Source organism: Asparagus officinalis, chromosome 9 (genome assembly GCF_001876935.1).
Source record: "Asparagus officinalis chromosome 9, Aspof.V1, whole genome shotgun sequence".
Taxonomy (NCBI): domain Eukaryota; kingdom Viridiplantae; phylum Streptophyta; class Magnoliopsida; order Asparagales; family Asparagaceae; genus Asparagus; species Asparagus officinalis.
This window is the reverse complement of record NC_033802.1, coordinates 9,650,406-9,667,214: the sequence shown is the minus strand read 5'-3', so window position 1 is coordinate 9,667,214 and position 16,809 is coordinate 9,650,406. Positions and strand designations below refer to the sequence as shown.

Sequence of the window (16,809 nt, the reverse complement as noted above, 5' to 3'; positions counted from 1 at the left end):
AAACACGACAAAATATAGTTAAATTGCGATAAGACCATGCTTAGTAAGGCCAAAATACTAGTTATGAACAGTAACAGAGAACATATTGATTACTGAAAATCATCCCCCTAATAGCACAAAGAGAGACAATGAATAAGCGGCTCCATCATTTGATTGCATGAAAGAAATATGTTTTCCTTTTAACACATTCAAATTAGGAGTTAAAATATGAATAGGGAGATGGGAATTACAATGCTATTATGCAGATTTATCGATCTTTCATGTCTTAGTTCCATCTATCGTGATGTCTTCTATTTACTTAATGTTTCAGCATCGTACCCTGACATTTGCTATTAGAATTGGATGATTGTGTGCTGATTATTCAAACCAAGATTCTGAACTCCATAGCTATTCAAGATCTAACATTATGATTGCACTATTTGATACAATTGTGTATAAATTGGATCCGAAGATTGCCCGTGATTTTTACTAAATATTATTGAAAGTTAATTTCTAAAATAATTGTATATAAATTAAATTGAAAGATTGCATGTGATCTTCATGCAAGAAATTAAGAATCTTTTTTGAAAATAGAAATGTCATCTTCATCTAAAGTTCAACTAACCCATGAGAGAATCAAAAGAAATAATCATAATTCATAAGAAATTAAGATATATTATCGCATAATTCTAATTCTGGCATGCACGTTGTAACATTTACAAGATCTAACTCTGTTAGTGATTGTATCTCTTCTCATTGAAGACCGAGGAGATCTAAAAGATTTAAGCCATAATAAATAGAAAGATATAACATAAGAGAATTCTACATATTTCAGTTTTGTTTTTCATGTTGAAGAATTTGAGGGTTAGAGATGAGCTATAACATTAAAAAAAAAAAAATTACAACTCTCTCGAGAGTCGAGGACATATCACAAACTTCCTCCTTTGTCACAGTCCATGCCCCCAACCAGCAGAAATCTTCTGTGACTTTGTTGGATCAAGAAAATTTATCGAGTACAAACTAAACAATGTATTGATCATTTACCTTGTTTAACAATCAATGAAAAATTAATATGAACCAGATTTAATCCGTCAAGAATCTCTGTAGGAGACGTGTAGGCATGGAAGGAGGAGGAGGGTCCAAGCTGATTTTTTTTTCCCGCCACAGAAGGAAATCGATAGAAATGAGGCGTTCATGTTTCCATAGTAGAGGAGATTAAAAAAAATATTTATTAGGGCCCCTTTCAATTGCCATTCTGTTGCCCAGCAAGCAAAGAACATTTATAAGAGAGGAAATCAGAAGGGCATGAAGTCAACGAGATAGGAAGGCACTTCTGTTCAAATTTGGACCCCTTTAGTTTGAAGAAACAATGAGAAAAATTACATATGTATATAATTGACATGAAGGGGTGTAGTTCTATTGTAATTATTATATTAGGGGCAAAATGGAAAATCAAAAGTTTTGACATCCATATTCTCTTTTATTAGATTAGATTAGATTAGATAGATTAGATTAGATTACATAGAAAATAGACGCTAGGATCGGGAGGCTCACATGTTCCAAAGCGCAAAACGATCAAGTTAGGACTTCTACAAAATTAGTCGCTTTCTCCATCTCTAACAGAAGATGCATGAGGAGGAGAGGAGGCGAGGATTGACAGGAGATGAGGAGCATGCCAACAAAGGACCATTTTTATTCTTTGTCTTCTTTTCATCACCTTACCGATATAACAACAGATAAAGAGGACGTATTGATAAACGAAAGACAAATGGTCAAGGATGTGAGAAGTCAGTTCAAAATATTCTGAGGTTCGACTTGAGAGAGAGAGAGAGATGGATTAGAATTGGGATTGATTACTTTACTTTAAATTAATTAATTAATTAAAGTAAAATTAGAATTATCAATTTTGATAGGAGTAAAATTGGCGATCAAAAGTTTTCATACTCTCCAATCCTCTTTATATGTAGTATATTTATGTACTTTAATCCAGACTCCAGAACCACTTAGGATTGATCACGAACGAACAACTATCTGGATTTCTTTGATGTATCGTCCTATGGACGTACTAAACAGTTCAAAGATCTGTTCTTGGTATGAAATTTTGTGTTTGATATGCCAGTCCACTCTGCAAGTGGGCCTATATTTCTAATGTATATGAAGTACACAAGGATTTGTTTGTTTGCCTGCATTTCCTAGCCAAATACATGAGCATTTGTTAATTATGCTGCATAGAAAATTTTGTGTTTGAAATTTTCTCCTTCCCCTCACTTCACTAACCCCCTTCCGAACTATGCCTACCAGTTGTTAGACAATGACTTAAATTCTATAATATAATTATTTATCTCACAATCCACTTTCTTCTTTTCTTTCACTTTCATTGATTACAATGAGTTCCAAATAATATGTTATTAAAAATAATATTTCTAATTTATAGTGTCATTCTTAGAGTGAAATCAATATGCAAGATATCAAAATGACGATATCGCAAATATGTATAACGCAGCAACATTGTAATACTAGTTTCATGTATCGCGTGAGGTAAAACTAATTATAGGTACGACTTGATAAGGAGAATTTTTCCTCAGAAGTGGGGTTTCAGAGTTTAAACAATATACAAGCTATCAAAATGATGATGTTACAAATATGTTTCACACATCAACATTGTACTACTAGGTTCCATGTATCACACGATGTAAAACTAGCTATATATACAACTTGATAAGGAAATATTTTCCTCATAAAGGGTTTATTTTCATTTAGCCCCTTGAAGTTTGAATATTTTTAAAATAGTCCCTCAAATCATTGAAATTATTATTACGTTCTCAACTCTTATAAATTGTTTCAAAATCAGTCCCTCAAACCATTAAAATTACTAATATGTCCTTCAAACCTTATAAATAGCTTCAAATTAATCCCTCCAATCTAGTATTATTGATTGAAGGGGCTAATTTAAAAATAAATTCGGAATTGAGGGAACTCATAGCAATTCCATAGTTTTAAATGTTGGATTTAATCTAATAAATCTATTTGTGGGCACATATGATTAATCAATATGTATTGCTATCCTTTTAGGATAACCCACTAAAGTGATCAATTAAGTTGGGTTAATTTGGTATTTAAATAAGTCATGGGGTTATATGTGCAGATACCAGGTTGTAATTGTAATTTATTGAGGGGCTAAATTACAAAAGTATAACATCTATAAATAAGGGGTTATGGTCCCTAACCTAGGGTTACATTCTCTAATTCTCTTCACCCCCATCTAAGAGAGAAATTCGGCTATAGAGAACCCTAAGGTTAGAAGATCAAAACCCATCTCAAGATCAAGCAATGGATTCAGGTATAAGCTTCCGCTCTTTAGATTTTTGTTAATCTCTTTGAATTAATCATGGCTATATGGTTTTAGATCTCAAGTTTTATGATGTAGATCTAACAAGTGGTATCAGAGCCACCTTGATTAATTCTTAGGGATTTAAGTTTTATTGGGTTTTTGATCTTAAATCTCTGGTTAAAGATTCATTTTTTGGGTTCGGATGAACAGTAATGTTCGGTGAACAGTAGCGAAATTTTTTTTCGGATGAACAGTAAGGTTTTTTCCGGATGAACAGTAACTGAAAAAATCGCCGGTGAACAGTGACTTTTTGGAATTTTTTTGGGTTTTTCTTTGATTTTTTCTTCAATTTTTCCAATTCTGGATCTGTTTTGAAAATAAAAATCAAAGGTTTTTTGGGTTTGTCGGTGGCGGTTTCAGTTTGAAACCCTAAGGGTTCATGGCGAAAATTAAGGAGGTGATTACCTCAAACGAACCTCACGTTCGTTCAATTTTAACCGAACTTCGCGTTCAAACGAACTTCGCGTTCATTATCAAGTGAGCCTCGCGCTCAACGAACTTCGCGTTCGTTCTAAGGTGAACCTCGCGTTCAACTCAGGTGAGCGTCAAACTCAATTTTAAACGAACTTCGCGTTCGTTATCAAGTGAGCCTCGCGCTCAACGAACTTCGCGTTCGTTCTAAGGTGAACCTCGCGTTCAACTCAGGTGAGCGTCAAGCTCAATTTTAACGAACTTTGCGTTCGTTCTAAGGTGAACCTCGCGTTCAACTCAGGTGAGCGTCAAGCTCAATTTTAACAAACTTCGCGTTCATTCTAAGGTGAACCTCGCGTTCGAACTTCAGACGAACCTAGCGTTCGTACTTCAGACGAACCTCGCGTTCGTACTTCAGACGAACCTCGCGTTCGAACTTCAGACGAACCTCGCGTTCGTACTTCAGACGAACCTCGCGTTCGTACTTCAGACGAACCTCGCGTTCGTACTTCAGACGAACCTCGCGTTCGTACTTCAGACGAACCTCGCGTTCGTACTTCAGACGAACCTCGCGTTCGTACTTCAGACGAACCTCGCGTTCGTACTTCAGACGAACCTCGCGTTCGTACTTCAGACGAACCTCGCGTTCGTACTTCAGACGAACCTCGCGTTCGTACTTCAGTTGAACCTCGCGTTTATTTTTTTTAACGAACCTCGCGTTCGTTCCCAAGTTGAACCTCGCGTTCTTTTATCAAACGAACCTCGCGTTCGTTCATTTTCAGACGAACCTCGCGTTCGTGCTTAAGTGAGTCTCGTACTCAATACAGTCGAACCTCGCGTTCGAAGTCAAGCGAACTTCGTGTTCATTATGGTTAAGTCTCGGCTTTTCATGGGTCCACTTTGGTATACTTAATTTATTCAATTAAGTTATGGGCCCTAATTAAGCTGTAAGACCCCAATTAAGTTTTTGGAAATTCAGTTGATTTAAATTAAAATTTAAATCTAATTCGGTTTTTTAATCAATTATTTAATTCAAATATTATGACATTAAGGTATTAAGGTTGTCTCTCACTCCAATTGATTAATTGAAACAAGAAGTTGCCAAAGTAACCTCTCTTGTGTAGATTGTTCATGAGGAATGTGAGATGTTTGTGTGTATGCTTTCGTGTAAATATTTAATCGGCCCAAAGGAAGGTTAATATTTATTTAGACTGTATACACATCTGCGATGATAAGCGTGTGACAATTATAAGGTTTACATGTGAATAATGAATCGATCCAAAGATAGTTTCATTATTTGACATGAGTTATTGTCAATGTTTGATCATTGCAACAAGGTATCACTTACAAGTTAATATTACTGTCCAAAGACTTGATATTAATGTTGTGCCGGTATCTTGGATGGGGATTGTCATTATTTGAATTTTATTGATTATGGTTATTGATGTGAGCATTCTTTTGTTTTATTTCAGCTAATGCATCTGCTGCAACAATTTCTGCTAACATCAACTCAATTCCCATGCTAAATGGGACAAACTTCAAGGTTTGGAAAGAGAACATATTAATTGTTCTTGGCTGCATGGATCTTGACTATGCATTAAGAACTGAACAACCCCAACCTCTCAATGCGGATAGCACTCCTGATGCAAAGAAGGAGCATGAGAAGTGGGAGCGTTCAAATCGCATGAGTCTTATGATCATTAAGCGCGGCGTTCCGGAAGCCTTCAGGGGCATAGAATCCGAGTGCAGATACCAGGTTGTAATTGTAATTTATTGAGGGGTTAAATTACAAAAGTACAACATCTATAAATAAGGGGTTATGGTCCCTAACCTAGGGTTACATTCTTTAATTCTCTTCACCCCCATCTAAGAGAGAAATTCGGCTATAGAGAACCCTAAGGTTAGAAGATCAAAACCCATCTCAAGATCAAGCAATGGATTCAGGTATAAGCTTCCGCTCTTTAGATTTTTGTTAATCTCTTTGAATTAATCATGGCTATATGGTTTTAGATCTCAAGTTTTATGATGTAGATCTAACATTAAAGACTAATACTGGATAAATCCTTTTTATATATTACTCCCTTGCATCGTTAATAATTTGAAATTAGTCCCTCATGTTATTAAAATTGCTATTGGATCCATCAATTCTTACATCTTACTATTGTTGCTAGAACCCTAAAAAAATACTAGACTCGTAAGGGGGTTAGTCAAGTGGAACTATAATTAGAACTGAGATAATTTGTAGGATAAATTTATATGTTGCTAGTCAGTTAGAACTTTTACCGGGATAAAATTTTAAGGTGTTAGAACCACTACAAAAGTAGAACGGGGATAACTGTAAAAAATTATCCCATTTTTTATCCACCATATATAGTAAAGGTCAATTCTAGCCTCTGAATTTATCTCACTTTTCAAGAGTTGAACTAGACAGGAGCAATTTTACCCCTGTGTATATTACAAAAGTTTTTTTTTTGAAAAGACATTTTTTGCTAAATAATTAGCAAAACAGACCATTTTGCTAATTATTTAGCAAAAACGACATCTTTTTTACCAACATGCCAAAAAGAGGTCGGTTTTGCTAAACCGGGTGTTCGAAACATACGAGACTACTAGTCCCGTATGTTTAGTCCCCATTAATCTCCTACTAAATTACCCCAAAATCTACGGGACTAGTAGTCCAGTAGATTCTACTAAATCACATCCGCCCGCACATTCCACGACAACATCTCCCAGTTAATAAACAAGAGAGGGAGTAATCAATATTCCCCAGGAAGTTCCCGCTGCCTCCTCCCCTTTCCTTTCCTTATCAAACAAACCATAAACCCTCTCTCCCTCTCCCTCTCAATGGGAAATTCAAAACGTAGAAATCGCAGGCGCCAGCGAGGCGACAAGGATGCCACCTCCGACTCCGACTTCCCGCATAATCCATAACAACATCAAATCCTCCAACATCCTCCTCCGTTCCGATCCCGACTCCGCCGCCCTCTCTGACATCACCCTCTACCCTCTTTTCTCCACCTCCTCCCATCCCAATTGCGTCGCCGTATATCGTGCCCTCGAGGTCCTCGAAACCCGTCGACCGACCCTCAAGTTCGACATCTACAGCTTCGGCGTTGTGTTGCTAGAGCTATTGACCGGTAAGGCCCCGAACCAGGCCTCATTGGGGGAGGAAGGGATCGATTTGCCGAGATGGGTGCAGTCGGTGGTGAGGGAGGAGTGTACAGCGGAGGTGTTAGATGTTGAATTGATGAGGTTTCAGAATATTGATGAGGAGATGGTGGAGTTGTTGCAGGTGGCGATGATGTGTGTGCCGAACCAGAATCTACGGGACTACTAGTCCTATAGAATTTTTTAGGGTGATTTTGTAGGAGATTAATGGTGACTAAACATACGAGACTAGTAATCCTGTATGTTTCGAACACCCAATTTAGCAAAACCAATCTCTTTTTTGCCCATTGGCCAAAAAGAACAGGCCAAAAAGATGTCGTTTTTGCTAAATAATTAGCGAAAACGATTTATTTTGCTAATTATTTAGGAAAATAGGTCTTTAAAAAAAACCCATTACAAAATTATGCTTGTTTAAAATTGTTAAGTATAATGCTATTTGGTCCCACAATCCTGACATCTTGCTATTGTCGCTGGAAGCCAATAAAAAAATTCCAGAACCGTAGAAAGAAGGACAAAACTTCAAAACTGCCCTATTTACAAACTTAATCTAAAAAACCGACCTGTTTCTTCTTTATTTGCAAAAACCGATCTAGTTTCAGAAAAAGTTTACAAACTTCACGGGAGTTGAAGTCCCGTGAAGTTTTTTTCATAACAAAACTTCACGGGAGTTGAAGTTCCACGAAGTTTGTTATGTAAAAAACTTCACGGGACTTCAACTCCCGTAAAGTTTGTGAACTTTTTTTTTTCAAAAACCGATTTTTGCAAATAAAGGTGAAAGTTTTTGGGATTAAGTTTGCAAATAGGGCTGTTTTGAAGTTTTGTCCGTGTAGAAAGGAAACTCTGAACCGTATCTGAACCGCTACATCGAGCACGCCAGCGTTTTCAGCCGCCACTGTAGAAATCAGAATTTAGACCTCTTTGCTGTCAGATACACTGCTGAAATTATCCAGTAAAATCCAGAGAGACCCTCCGTCTAAAAAAATACCCTCACCAATCTCATCTCGCTAACGACTTCACATTCAAACTCAAGATCCATCGATCCGCGATCAAAACTTCGAGGGTTTCCTTTTCTTTTTTTTCCTATTCGAGAGGGTTTAGGGTTTTAGTCGATGCGTGGCGAGATTGAGATCGATGGGGCATAACTCGAAGAAGAAGAAGAAGAAGAGCAGAGGGAGGGCTGCTCCCAAGGACCACTCCTCTCTTTCTGCCGAGGATCAAGAGCTTCTCTCTGAAGAGCTCACTGCACTGTGAGTTTCGATTCTTGTTGCGGTTGATTGGATTAAATTCATTTCGGTTGATTCGCCTGCGTAATGATTAGGAGATGCGACATTTTGATAGCTGCTTGGGCATTGTGTGAGTTGGGTTTATTTGCACTTTAGCACGAAGTTTCACCCTTTTTTAGCTTCGAATACCCTGAAGTTCTATTTTGACATTTCGATATCCGAAGTTCTCAAATTTACGTTAATTTGATGAATTGATATTCCAAATCACTAACTTTGCTCTTCACCTTCCCCATATTCAAAAACTGGAATTTGGTATGAAATTTTGTTTCTGGTTCACTTTTCAACTTAAGGAAGGGTAAAACTTTGGGGTGTTGAAGGTCGTTTACTACCTGATGATCTTAACCCTGGCATGCCTTGAAAATGATAAAAATGGCACGACTTTGAAGGAAACTTAATTGGTATAGAACACAAACTATGAAGGTACATCACACTCTCTTTTACGGTAATTAAGAAAAATTGCCGTTGAAGAAGATGTGCCTTAATGGAGTCGATTGGAGAAAGCTTTGACGTAAAGAACCTGGAAATTGAGGATAAAGGCCTTCCTCTCATTGTAATTGGTTTCCATCATCTTAAAGGGGAGAACAACAACTTTATCCCAAAGAGGGTTATTCAGGTCTTATTTGTAGGTGAATAAATAGGATACAGTTACATAATCTTTCACAGTGGGACTAAACAACTAACTTACTATACTGGCTCATTCTGGTAGGATCAATAGCTTGTGTAATTAAAAGGAACAAACAAGCTATGAGATTTACCAATGATGTACCTCTGTTATTTGTTATTGAATTGAATTCATTCACTCCCTTGAGCTTCTATATCTTCAATGTGAACACTTTACTTGCACTAACTCTGTTATGTTGTCTATGGATCATGCTTAGTGATCATGGTCTCTTGGCACCATGTAAAGTGTCTTTACAAAATTGCTATAGAAATCATATGAAGCAGGAGACAATATCTCTCCTCCTCATCTTCTTTTTCTTTCCTCTTCTTTTTTTTTCTTTATTTACAAATTCTAATTTTTCTTCATTTTTTACATGATATCTAGCCATATTGAAATGTGAATTTTGCGGCATTTTGATTCAAGCATCAATACACTATTGTTTTTCTCATAAATTTTACCTATGGGTGTTTTGCAAATCACTCAAAACAGGGAAGAACTAATCCTAGCCTAGTTCTATCCTGAACTAGTTCTAGGTTGAACTAGGGGAGGGTTGGTCCAAACTAGAATTGGTTTAGTGGCCACCTTTTGGCCCACAAAAACTGGACCAATTCTGGTCCATTTATTTTTTTGCCAAAAACAAAAATGCTCAAAACCGGGCCAAGTTTAGTCCTGGCCCAATTTTGAATGGTTGCCAAACACATCCTAAGTTTCATAAATTATTCATATTTTAGGAGATAAAATTGCTAACTTGCCTAATTTGGATTGCATATTTTGTTTAAGTATAGAAGTTTGTATCCCTAGGTGACATATGCATAAATTTAACTTGAATAATGCCTGAAACTACTGGAAATTATTTCTATAACATAAGGCTTTGGATAACAGATCTAAACTATTGTTGAAAATAGGAGAGTGGAAAGGGTAATATAGCATGTACAAAAACTAGAAAGTCTATAACGGTAAATTTGTTCAAATTTCAAATATGTCACATATAAACACATGGCAATTTATCGTAGCTGCCATCAGGCTTGGTAGTTTAGTGAAAAGTGCATGATTGTTTTCTTTAATAAAAATGTCCGTAGTAGTTTTGTGCAAAATCTCCCAAAGTTCATAGTACTTTTGGAAATTTACCCATATTGCTAATAACGTCTTTTCACTTACACCCCCTAAATCTATCTTGTTTGCAGATACCCTTTGAATCTAATTATTTGCTAATCATCCCACATTATCTCATATTGGATTAAAATACCCCTCCTATTTCATACCATGACTTTTCAATCATAGAATAGTGTAATAATAATTTTACCTTTGCTCTCTATTACCCCTCTTTTTCACTGTCTTCATAACTTGGACAAAGACCAGTGATCTCGTCGGAAGCATAAGCTTTGACCTCTTGCCTCAGCGGAGTTGAACTCACTCACTCTTCTCCCCCCCAAACTAAATCCGCCGCTGTTGGATCGTGTCAATGACACAATGTGGGCCTTCTTGCTTCATCAGACTTTATCTTTACTCTTTTCTCTCACTCTTAACCTAAATTTGTCGCCACCTATCTCACTGACAATGACGGAATTGACCCCTATGCCTAGTTGGAGTTGAAGCACCCCCTCCCCCTTCCCCCCCAAAAAACACCCTCTCTCTCTCTCCCCCCTTATTCTAGATTTTCCATCCTGGGTCTTGCCGATAAAGACAAAGGCGACGCTCCTCCAGCCACTCTTTTTTCGTTTTCCCCTAGCCCCATCCCTTACCTGCCCTTTCCATGCCAATGACGACTGGGATCACGTCAAAATTTGTCGTCTCTTTCTCTCTCTTCCTTAACATAATTGTGTATTGACTTAATTTAGTTAATCAGAGATAGATTCGTCCCCTTTTAAATTTGTAATCCTTCCTACAAGACATAATATGGAGAAATATATTATATTACATAACTATAATTTGGGGGAAGGGGGCAGTAATCCAACCTCAGCAAATATAGAGGTAAATTTACAAATAGTTAGAAATCTTGGGATGAGTCTGCAAATAGGATTTGTTTGAGAGATATGTATGCAGATACTTCTATTAATATTATTATGAACTAAGGACCTTTGGTACATCGTTAGATTGTAGTGTAAGTTATTTACTAGCAGAAAGAGGTAATTGTGATGAAAAGCTATCACTTTCATGAGTTGATTTAATGCATCCCAACACTGATGTCAAGTAGAGTGGTCTCAACCTAATAGAATTTTATATTTTATGCTATGTACATTTACGTGTCTATACACAGTTGTTATGACATTGTAGGTTATTGATCACACTGCATAGGGCCTCATTATTTAACAATATCTAGTCATACTATTTCCATGCTATAGTCCAGGCTAGCTATGCTCATGCATAGGGACCCGTATGATTTTCCTTTATGCAAGGCTTTGGATGTGCATCCTATTTTTTAGATTATGATAGTTATACAAGGCTTTGAATACCTTGAAGTTCTATTTGACAATTTGATACCTCAAAGCTTTCAAATTGACGTTAGTTTGACAACTTGATACTCCAAACCCCTAACTTTGCCCCTCACTCTCCCCAAACGCAAAAACTAGAATTTGGTATGAAAATTTGTTTCCAGTTCACTTTTCAAGTTAAGAAATGGTGAAACTTTGGGGTGTTTAAGATCATTTACTACCTGATGATCTAACCTTAGGATGCCTTGTATTGATAAAAATGGCATGATTTCAATTGAAAATTTTAGTTGGTACAGAACACAAACTATGAAGGTGCATCGCTCTCTCTTTTACAGTAATTAAGAAAGATTGCATTGAAGAAGGTGCTAGGATTGAAGCTAGAGCAAAGTGAATCTGATATACTTGTGATAAGATTGGACCTAATGGTGCCGATTGGAGAACGCTTCATGTAAAGAACCCGGAAATTCAGGATAGAGGCTTTGCTCTCCTTGTAATTGGTTTCCATCATCTTAAAGGAGGGAACAATGCCTTATAACAAAGTGCTATATTTAGGTTTTATTTGTAGGTAAATAAATAGAATACAATAAAGATAATCTTCCAATATGGGACTAAACAACTAACTTAATATCCTAGCTCTTCTGGCAGGATCAATTGCTTGTATAGTGGTTAAAAGGAACACATGCTATGAGATTTACGAGTGATGTAGCTCCATTATTTGTTACTGAATCTGTTCATTCCATTGAACTACTATATCTTTAACGCGAACACTTGCACTTACTCCAGTATGTTGTCTATGGATCTTGCTTAGTGATCATGGTCTCATGGCACCATGTAAATGTCTTCACAAAGTTGCTAAAGAAATTATGTGAAGCAGGAGACAATGTTTCTCCTCCTTATCTTCTTTTCTTTCCTTGTCTTTCTTTTCTTATTTATAAATTCTAATTTCTAATTTCTTCATTTTCTACATAATATTTAGCTGTATTGGAAGTGATTTTTGTAGCATTTTGATTCAAGTATTAGATACACTATTGCTTCGCTCATAAATCTTACGTAAGTTTCATAAATCATTCACATTTTAGGAGCTAAAATTAATAACTTGCCTAGCTTGGGTTGCGTACTTTGTTTAAGGGTAATAGTTTGTATCTGACGTATGCATACATTTAACTTGAATAATGCTTATAACCATTGGCAGTTGTTGATACGATGTTAAGGGTTTGAATAACAGATATAAACTATCCTTGAAAATAGGAGAGTGGAAAATAGTAATGTAGCATGTATAGAAAGTGTCTAATGGTAAGTTGGTCCAATATATGTTATATATAAACACATAATCACTTACCCTAGCCGCCGTTAGGCAAGGTAGTTTGGTGAAAAGAGCATGATTATTTTCTCTAATAAAAACCTTCGTGTTAGTTTTGTGCAAATCTCCCCAAGTTCATTGTACTTTTAGAAATTTACTCATATTACTGATACTCTTTTCAACTACATCCTCCCTAAATCTATTCTATTTGCAGATACCCTTATAATCTACCTATTTGCTAATTCATCCCACATTATCTCATATTGGATTAAAATACCCCTCCTATCTCACACCGTGACTTTTCAATCATAAATAGCGTAATAATAATTTTACCCTGACTCTCTATCCCCCCTCTTCTTCTTCATGACTTGGACAAAGGGTAGTGGGTCTCGCTGGAAGTGCAAGCTTTGACCCCATGCCTCGGCAGAGTTGAACTCGCTCTCCCCCTACATTATCTACCTATTTGCTAATCATCCCACATTATCTCATATTGGATTAAAATACCCCTCCTATTTCATATCGTGGCTTTTCAATCATAGAATATTGTAATAATGATTTGACCTTTGCTCTCTATTACCCCTCTTTTTCTCTGTCTCCATAACTTGGACAAAGGGTAGTGGGTCTCGTTGGAAGTGCAAGCTTTGACCCCATTCCTCGGCGGACTTGAACTCGCTCTCTTCCCCACCCTAAACTAAATCCGTCGCTGTTGGACCGTGTCAATGACACAATGCGGGTCATCCTGCATCATTATTCTCTACCTTCGCCCTTTTTTGTCACTCTTAACCTAAATTTCTCGCCCCCTATCTCACCGATAATGAGGGAATTGACCCTATGCCTTGTTAGAGTTGAACCCCCCCAAATACCAAAAAAAAAAAGAGAAAAAACTCTCTCCCTCTTCTCCTTATCCTTGGGTCTTACTGACAAAGACATGCGACTCTCCTCCAGCCACTCTTTTTTCCTTTTCCCCTACCCCTGGCCCTATCCCCTGCCCACCCTTTCCATGCTAATGACGATTGGGATTGTCGTTGGCGTCAAAATCCATCGTCTATTTCTCTCTCTCCCTTAATATAATTTTGGATTAGCTTATTTTAATTGCTTAATTAGAGGTAGATTCGTCCCATTTTAAATTTCTAATCCTTCCTACAGGACAAGATATGTAGAAATATATTATATTACATAACAGGAATCTAAGGGGGATATTAACCCAACCTTGTTAAATATAGGGGTAAATTAGCAAATAGTTTAGAATCTTGGGATGACTTTGCAAATAGGATTGGTTTGAGAGGTATGTATGCAGATACCTTTGTTAATATTATTGTGAACTAGTGACCTTTGATACATCATTAGATTGTAGTATAAGTTACTTACCAACAGAAAGAGGGGATTGTGATGAAAACTATCACTTCCATTAGTTGATTTAATGCATCATCAACACTAATGTCAAGTAGAGTGGTCTCAACTTCATAGAAAATTTGGATTTTATGCTATGTACATTGTCGCGTCTATACACTATTTTGCTACAACCTTGCAAGTTATTAATCACACTGCATAGGACCTCATTATTTAACAATATTTGGTCATATTATTTCCATGTCATAGTCCAGGCTAGCTATGCTCATGGATAGGGACCCATATGATTTCCCTTTATATAAGGCTTTTGAACTGCAATCTATTTTTAAATTATGATAGTTATGTGCATACCTATGTTACCTTGGTACTTCTAATCTTAAGCCATTCAACTCGTACCAGTACTTGTACCCAAACTCTTTAGACACTCCTTGCATATATGCATACATTTATTCTGGCATGTACTCAATTATACAATACATGTTTTAATTTAAAACACTTGTCACACATTTTTTAGAATATATTCTACATTTCACATCCACTTCTTGAAACTCATTAGACATAGGTCAGGTTTCAAATTACAATTTCGAAGGGTAGTTTGGATATCTACTTCAAAAACTAGTGATTTTCTATAATCCACATAATAAAAAAAACATAAAAATAGGAATTACAATTCACATCCTTGTTCTCATATAAATGATTAATATTGACATGTATATAAATATTTATATAGCCATGCCCCCCACCCTACCTTTTAGAAATTTGCCGTGTTCTGTGCCCGTACTGGTACCCATACCTGTATTCCCTACCCATTCAACATAGATGCATACCTAGTTATAGATCGTCTGGTTTTAGTGCAAATCTTCTATAGGCAAGACATAATGCAAGCATTTCCAAACTTTTGTCCTGAAATTCATTAGTGTTTAAATATTGCACATGAAATGATTATCATCACAGAAGTCTGATCTTAGCATGTCTGCTTTGCCAAATATAAATAGACCTGCTTATGCCACCATAAGTTTGTATGCGCTTAGCAGGTTGGATGACTACATATTACTTCTTTTTCAGTGCTGCGATATTTCAAGATGACATCAAGATTGTTACAGAATCATCTTATACTCGGTTTGACATAAATCTCAGGTACTCTGGTAGGACCTCACTTTTTTGCTTGAGGTGTTTTATTTAATGCTTATGAGCATGGAGATGAATGCTTTTTTACTTGACATGATATGCTATTGTCGCAGGCCTTACTCAAATGACATGGTTGATGAAGATCTCAATGTTTCAGCCCGTCTTTCAATAAGGTAACAGTATGTTTGCACTCCTGATGTTCATTGCATTTTCCAAATATTGATCTGTCTGTTGTATATCTCAGATGCCTACCTGGCTATCCTCACAAGTGTCCCAAGATACAGATTGTCCCACAGAAAGGGTTGCCAAAGATGGATGCTGATAGGCTCCTCTCTTTGCTTGTTGATCAGGTCTGAGGTTAATAATTTCAACTTGCTTATATGATAGGATTTTCTTGTGTCCTATTTCTTTTCCAGCACTCCTGATGGAAATGAGGTGACATGCATTGTTTCAAATATTCTGCAAGTCTGGATTTCATTGTTAAATTCTGAGTTTTATAGTTTATCATTGGGTTATATTTTCAAGTGCTGGATTCAATCAATGTCTTGAGAGTATAATTTGGATAACAAATACTCATCTGACCAGGCATAATGTGGGTTTTACGTGGTAATGATATCCAACTTGCTTATGTAGTAGCATTTCTTGTGTGGTATTTCTTTTCAAACACTCGGGATGTTAATTTCCGTCGAGCAGAGTTTTTTTCCTTTCCTTTTTTCTTTGATATTGTTCTGCGCTGGTCATCAAACTTTTGATTAGAAACTTGCATTGATTGATTTCAAATGAATGCCTACTTTAGCACCATCCCAACGTTCTCACCTTGACACTAGATCTTTTTTAACTGTGTTCTTCTGTTCATCAGGCAACTATTAATGCACGAGAAGGACGGGTGATGATCTTCAATCTGGTGGAGGCTGCTCAAGAGTTTCTATCAGGGATTGTGCCTACTGAACAGTCACTTGAGAATGTAAGTTCTTTCAATATCGTGCAGACTGTAATTGTACTCAACTTTGGTTACTATTAGAACTTTTATTGGGATAACATTTTAAGGTATTATTCAATTAGTACTGGCACAAAAGTAGAACTGGGATAATTGAAAAAAGTTATCCCACTTTTCATTCATCTTATATAGAAAAAGTCCGTTCTAGTTTCTGATTATCCCACTTCTCAAACTAGAACTAAAGTAGAACTATTATGTTCTCTTGTATATTACAAAGCTATGCTTATTTACAATTGTTAAATGCATGCTTATTTTTTACTGCGAATATTTGATTTAAATCTGGACGACACACGTCACATTTGAGTTAACTATTGAATTAATTATATAATATATGTGGTCTTAATGTAGTATTTTGCTTTCTTAATTTTTTTCCATGTAATAATGCACTTCTTACATCTTCATACTATATCCTTAAGACTTGAACTGTCATTTGTTTTTCATTTTTGCTACTAAAAAATATATAAATTAAGGTATTACATCATAAAAATACACACATTATAACTTTTTTATTCTATCAAGTTATCCCATGCTATTCTACCAAGTTTATCCAAAAAATTATCCTTCATTATCCTACTAAAATATCCCACTTTCATAAAGTTATCCCACTTCAATATTTATCCTAATTCTACTTGACAAGCTCAAATTGACTAACACCCCCTATGACTGCTGATTCGCTGAAACAATCAAATGGTAAAATAATATTGTGCTT

At 36.3% G+C, this 16,809-nt stretch overlaps 1 protein-coding gene across 1 annotated transcript in view; it reads left to right on the top strand.

The window, feature by feature from the left end:
* LOC109823752 (eIF-2-alpha kinase GCN2) overlaps positions 7,823 to 16,809 on the top strand; it is a 53,453-nt gene continuing 44,466 nt past the window's right edge. The window contains exons 1-5 of the mRNA XM_020390121.1: positions 7,823 to 8,196; positions 15,041 to 15,112; positions 15,217 to 15,276; positions 15,348 to 15,453; positions 15,963 to 16,094. Of these exons, the coding sequence (XP_020245710.1) occupies positions 8,081 to 8,196; positions 15,041 to 15,112; positions 15,217 to 15,276; positions 15,348 to 15,453; positions 15,963 to 16,094 (486 nt within the window). The 5' untranslated portion in view covers positions 7,823 to 8,080. The remainder of the gene's footprint in view (positions 8,197 to 15,040; positions 15,113 to 15,216; positions 15,277 to 15,347; positions 15,454 to 15,962; positions 16,095 to 16,809) is intronic.